At 37.5% G+C, this 6917-nt stretch overlaps 1 protein-coding gene across 1 annotated transcript in view; it reads right to left on the bottom strand.

Moving 5' to 3' along the window:
• Positions 1-2767: 2767 nt before the first annotated feature.
• Positions 2768-6917, bottom strand: part of espn (espin) — a 47011-nt gene continuing 42861 nt past the window's right edge. The window contains 2 exon segments of the mRNA XM_028583561.1: positions 2768-2915; positions 6739-6818. Of these exon segments, the coding sequence (XP_028439362.1) occupies positions 2768-2915; positions 6739-6818 (228 nt within the window).

Raw genomic sequence — 6917 nt, 5'->3', positions numbered from 1 at the left:
TAAGTGTCATTAAACTTCTTTTGCAATAAAGAATGAAAAAAAAGAGAATACATGGTACACTGATATAGGTCCACATACAAAAATCAAACATTTCAAAATCTTCCGCACATGTCAGAGATTTTTGGTTTGAGATTTCTTAATATAAGGATTCTTTGAAAACACTAACCAGTAAATAAATGTAAAAAGTGTTGCACATGGAAATTGTACTCCCAAATGTAAAATAAAAACATGGAGTCTGGTTTATTTTTTTTATTGCATATTACCATTTTTACAAAACGTTATTATTATTATTATAAGGATTTTGTCATTGGTGGTATTTTGGTTGTAATTACCTATACATTTTAAATCTACCCTACTTTTTGTTCCAGCAGTATGTTCCTGATTTTGGAGTTAAAACCCCGTATGTCAGTTTTCTCAAAGCGTAAACATCCCTCTATAATTCAGTCCAATACAGCAACACAAACAAAAGCCTAAAAAAATGACTCCACGTTAATCAACCTCAACAAAAACGGAACATTGTAAAGTAGCATTTATTCGAGGGCCTTTTATTGTTGCATTAGTCTATTGGATTTTTATTGTACATGTGTTTCTGTTGGAGGCAACACAAGCACACTCTGAACATTGTTTGGTGATTAAAGATTTATTGTCTTCATTTTCAACAGTCTGAATAATTACACATGAGTTAGCCAACATTCTATTCAAGCAAGGCTGAGACATGTAATGTAATGCAATATGGAAACAATGAAATGACAAAAATCACAGAGGGTCACTATATACAGAGCTTAAATATATATCGAAAATCAAATGGCAATGACGTTTACATCATTTTCAATTTCAACATCATATGGCATCTGATGAAAGTTAATTAGATTATTTCCAAATGATTCCCCAACCAGGACCATGTCTTTCATGATGACATGCTGTGTACGCTTGATACCATACATCTGCAAAAATGTACATCCAACATAAATGTAGTAAACATAGAGAATATTTTCCTTCACGTGGGAATACTTGTGTGCCACGCTCAGGTAGAGACATCCTGCATAATTGTGAGGTTCAATTGCTCTAAAATGTCACAGATTCGTGCTCTACTAACATTTCAAATGTGTCTCCTCAGTTCTGCCAAACACAATCAACACAGCTTTCCCACATTTCCATATTTAGCCCCAAATTGATAAACCCATAACCCAACACATTTGGGTACATTTGAAAATCTGGAACTTGAATAAAATCAGCTGTATGATTATCAACCTGGCATTTGTGTCAGTTCTGTTGTGTATGCATCTGCCTGAATGAGAATTATATAGTACATTGTATAAGTCTTGTTCATCTTATTTATTTCTTTGGCCCAAAGAAGTATTGAGTATTGAAAATTGGACTCTTCACACCAGCGGCTGCAGATTATGTTGACATTATCTAAGGAACAGTACATTTTTGATGTCATGGCTGTTTCTGGCAGACGGAGAGAACTCTGTATTCTGTAAGCAGATCTGCTCATCAAAGATTTATCCTCCAGGTTAGTGGGACGAAGGTCGGAACAGAACACAGGACAAACTGATGTCTTTTCTCTACTTTTGCAATTTTCAGTGTGCAGATGAGACGTCTGGTGTAAGATCCTGATCTTCACATGTGCATGTTTTTAGTTGTTTAAAAAAAAAGGGGGCTGTTAGTCAATGTTAAAATGGAAACCTAGCAGGATTGTACTCACATGTATGTGTATTTGTTATTCTTTTGTGTTTTACTAAAAACCAAGGGTCCTGGCGTCAAATGTGCTTAATAATACATAACCTGCTCATACAGATTATGCAACACATGCACGCAACATTTCACATTCATTATCACAATAGCTTAACATTTAGGTCACATATAGAAAAATGTAATTGGAGCATTGCAGCTTTTTCTCCATTGATAATTAGTAAAATTCAATTTGCACAGCTACATAATCTTTACATTGTTTAAAATATGACATATATCAATATTCCAAATCCACAGAGAAATGACAACATGCTTTTCTAAAGAAACACATCAGTTTGAGCAGTGTTAGGATTACAACTCTGCCAGTAAAATTAAGCCATTTAGAGTGCTTCTATGTGCTTGATACAAAACTGTCATGACTAAGTATATAACATGATAAAGATGTGGTATTGTCTACATACAGAATGCATTAGCTGCTCAAGGGTTAATTTAGCCTTTGCTGAGTCCATGCCACTTACTGTCAACTACTTTTCCATTCGTTACATAATGGTGAGTGTGTCTAATGAAGGGAAAATAGACATGCAATGACAGGCTTTTTCACCATGGCAAAAATGCTTTCCATCTATCACAAATCTCTTTGTTTGAGTAAATCTTAAATAGCTTTTATTGATTTGCAGGAAAGCAAGTAGATAGATTCTACAGATAATCTTAATTTAAGTAAGGACACATGCATTTATAGCAAATGTCTTAAGCGAGGAGAATCAGTGCATGTCACAGCTATTGTTAGCACTAAAAGACCAAGTTTGTGTCCATGAGACTTTCAATGGGAGGTGGCGGGTCACGCCACCCAAGCTGAGCCTCAAAGCCGGTGTGGACAGCAGCAACCACAGCATGGTCCTGTTTTTGAGGTCGAAAGGTGAGACAGGGTTTAGAGGAGACAGGCTCTTCCCCACTGTCCAGTGTACAGTGCTGAGTGGAGGATCAGGGATGGGGAGGTGTTCAGTGAAGGCCTTGGGGTGGGTGTGTGAGGGTGGGGAGTGCTGCAGGGCAGAGGATGTGGAGATGGCCCATTTCACTGTTTGGCTATATCCCCTTTCTTCAGAATAATCTGTCGCTGCCAGGGGGCCAGCTTGGTCTCGTCGAAGCCCAGGGTCCGTAGTCGCTCCAGCTCTGTCTTCTCCTCCATCTCCTTGGCCTGTTTGGCCTGCTGCTCCACTTTTCTAGATGAATCCATGAAGAAGGGTGGCCAGAAACAAAAGAGAAGTTAAAATTGTACAGGGAGCTTTTATAAGGTTTTCTTAAAAGGGAATTTGTTAAAAGACCTTCTAATAAAACTATCTCATATTAAATGGTTTATATAATACAACATAATATACACAAACACAGAAGGTTAGTTACAATATAGATACTGTTAGTACTGCAGTTTGATTCTTTAATGTGTCTGTTTTTAGTCATTAGTCTTTTCCTTTATTTTTACACTACATGGCCAAAAGTGTGTCGAGATCAACATCTCATCCAAAACTTTGGCCATGCCTGCAGGGATTTGCTCCCCTATAGCCACAAGAGCATTAAGGTCAGTCACTGATGTACCGTGGTAAAGTTGGTTTTATATTGGACGTTGGATATTCAATACCTTCGTAAAATCTATTATGCAGCTTGCCCTTTCGACCTATTCATGTCAAATCACTTTTGGTGAACTCAGCTAACATCCCTACACATTTTTTTTTTCTCAAAAAGCACACCCTTTGATTTTATAAATATTTGTTTATGTAAAAAAATGATATAAATCTATTAAGCAGCTTGCCCTTTTGACCTATTCATGTCAAACCATAAATATTTATTGGACAAGGGTAAAAAATATTTTTTTAAATGAAAGGGTGTGTTTTTTTTGCAAAAAGAATCTTTTGTGTACTTCTGGTGTGGTGGACCAGGTTGTGCACATACTTTTGGCAGTGTATCCCTGTATTTATCTTAGACCTATTTCATGGCAGACATTTCAATAAAAGCAACTAACAAATAGGAAAAAAAGAATAGAATACTAGAAAAGACTATTTTTCAAAAAGAAACAATAAAACAATAGACTATATTAGTAAGTTCCAGAGAAATTTAACGGTGACACCATTAAACAGTAGCTATAACAGTGAATGAGTTTCAGATCCATCAATTTTCCTGCTTAGACACAGACTTAAGGCTACCAAAACGAGGTCAGCAGGGCGAAGAAAAAACAACCAAGCAAAAAAATGCGTGGCGCCTACGTCACTCTGTTGATATCATTGGATTGGCTGCTCAGTCTACGTGGGAATAATAAAGAAACACCTGTTTGGAAACTGCAGCGGCTGTTGAACCCGGTGGCCACACAACGCTGAACCTTGTGAAGTAACGTTAGCTAAGAAGTTTTGTAAAATATTGCTTTGGCTGGCTAACTGTCCTAATGTAGCTACTAAAAACACGGCAATTTTAGCTAAGCATTCGGTTTGTATCAGTAGCTTTTTTTTTTAATATAGGCATATTTTAATATATATAGTGTCTTAGGGCTCAAATTGACAGGTGAGTGTGTTTGGTCTTGTGGACCTTTAGTTAAAGTTAGTTAATGGCGTTAGCATGAGCCCTGCGATAAATAATTTTGTCTTTTAGCTTATCTGTGACAACAAATCGAACTGAGTTTATCCTTATTCTTGTATGTGTTTAAGATGTCTTCCTCATTCCTTATGGCTAGCCAAACATGACAACATAAGGGACGTTATTAGCCGTTAAAAGGGTTAAGTTTAAATGATTTACCCTTACAACAACAAAACGTAACGTTATGTTTTATGACTAATAATAAGTTATATGTTACTGCCACACCGCTTTCTTAATGCTCTTTTTTTCCATTTTAGTTTTTAACACAGGCTTAGCTAGTTAGTGTTTGACTTCTTCTTTAGTTAAGGAAATAATTAGTAAATATAGGGCCAAGAGTTGTTTGCCCCTGTGTCAGTTTTGATTAATCTTCAAAACTCTGTGTGATTTTAACTGTAATCGTCCCACCCCCATAGGACATAACGTGGTCTTGATCTTTAAATTCGTGTCTTGTCTAATGAAATTTTGAAATTCTGGAGACTTGTTTTCTAGTAATTTAACACATTTTACAAGAAATTCAATGTTATTTAAACATTACTATTACACCATGGGTGGTGATGGCTCAGTGGATATGACACATTCCTTTGGTGTGGGAGATCCGGGTTAAATTCCCACTGCAATACATCAACAAATGTGTCCCTGACCAAGACACTTAACCCTGACCTCTGACATATGTAGTAATTGTAAGTCGCTTTGGATAAAAGTGTCTGCTAAATGACATGTAATGTACTATGTGGAGCAAGTAATGTTTTCTTACCTCTTTTGTTCCCTGTCACATCAGGAGGACATAAGCACAAGAAAAAAGGTGTAAATATCTCAACAACAGTTCAATAAGTTAAAGCAAGTAGGATGTTATTAAAAGACTTGCCTATGACAAAATAAAAAAGTGAATATTGCATAAATAATGTTAAGTGGAGATGACTGTGTAATCAATTATATAGTTATAAACCGATCAACAAAGGTTTAATACAACATTGTAGAGGATGAAGCACAGAAATGTATATACGGTTGTAAGAACAAATTTGTCATCTTTTCTTCCAGACAGATACATATTAAAAACGAGATAAAAACAAGATACCGTATCGAACATTCTGTCCTCATAATTCAACCATCTTGAGGCCATCCAATATTGTAGACCACACCTACATGCAGCAGTTAAAGCAACAGATTTGATTAGATCCAACACATAACCCCTAGTGAAAGTACCCTAGATTTCAAAATAGACACTGGCCACTTTAGGAAAATGTTCTGTGTACAAACTATCTGTGCCTCAGTAAACTGTTCAAACCACAGCTTCAGTAACTGCTTGAGTTGCATTACATTCCAATGGGTAAGAGGCATTAAACTGTATGTCTTTGAACATACTGTACAGCCAACACTGGTGCTAGATATGCTTGATCTCGCATCAGTAATAAGACTTTGAGCCCTGCATCGAATTGGCAAAACATCCATCTTCGTCCGCTTATCCGGTGTCGGGTTGCGGGGCAAAACAGGATTTGCAAAATCATAGAATCAAAACAGATCAAAATCAAAAGCATGCCATTCAAAACTGAATGCTCGTAGAGTTGAAAAACACTTTCTGTTGTGTCCATGGGTCCATTCTGTCTGAATAAATGGGACATTATGGTGATGTAATGGTGTTTTCTTGGAACTGAGTATTTTAAAGTCACAGCTTCCCAAACAATGGCCACAAAGAGGTGCATTTGTTAATCAAAACAGTGCATAAAACGTATACTTCCATCATGATACTGTGCCATCTTACACGATATGCATCTCAAGATTGTCTCAGGCATGTTAGGTTTACTTAAGCATAGTTTCGCTTTGCCAAACCATCCTCCACACGCTGCTGAGCTAGCTGTCTCAATTTACCATGAAGAGATCTGAGGAGCAGTTAACCATAGTCCTCATCAATCAACTGGAGTTTAAAATTCCAACACAAAGAAAGTGGAAGGAAACTGACATCGGCAAAAAGAAATGCATCTGGGGGAATTTCCTGCTGCACCAGAGCAATCCCGGGAAGTGGAACGTTGAGGATATAGACTAACTTCAGCATAATGTACACTTTCCAGATCTCAATCTTAGGATGACGCAGCATTAATAAAACTCAGCAGGAACTGTGTGATGCTATTACATTAGCGCAGACTAAAATCTCTGGATCATGTCCAGCCTGTTATTTCCTTGAAAGATCCAGGCTCAACTGCAGGCAAGAGAGAATCCTCACTGGTACGGTACCTCGGCTTAGTCTACCGAATAATGGTCAATTTTGGCAAGAACTTCCTGTCCCTATTACCAAGGTTATCTTGGTGAAGAGACACATAAACACAAACATAATATCATGTGTGAGCACATTCCCCATACTGGCCCAGGATGTGATAAATAGGGTACCAGAAAAGATGAAAAGCAGATGTGCAGAGCTTTGTTACCAACCTCTCATCATCCATTTTCTTCTTCATCATGTCTCTCCTCCAGGCCGGCATCGATGCCAGTCGTGCAGCTTCCTCCTCAACCTGTGGAGGGACAGAGATAGGGGCCAATAACAGTCAGTAGGGATTTTAACTAACAACAGCCTTCTAACCTGCTTAGAATGACCTCATCCTCTGGTGAAA

The sequence above is a fragment of the Perca flavescens genome, chromosome 7 (genome assembly GCF_004354835.1).
Source record: "Perca flavescens isolate YP-PL-M2 chromosome 7, PFLA_1.0, whole genome shotgun sequence".
Taxonomy (NCBI): Eukaryota; Metazoa; Chordata; class Actinopteri; order Perciformes; family Percidae; genus Perca; species Perca flavescens.
This window is presented reverse-complemented; position numbering and strand designations above follow the sequence as displayed.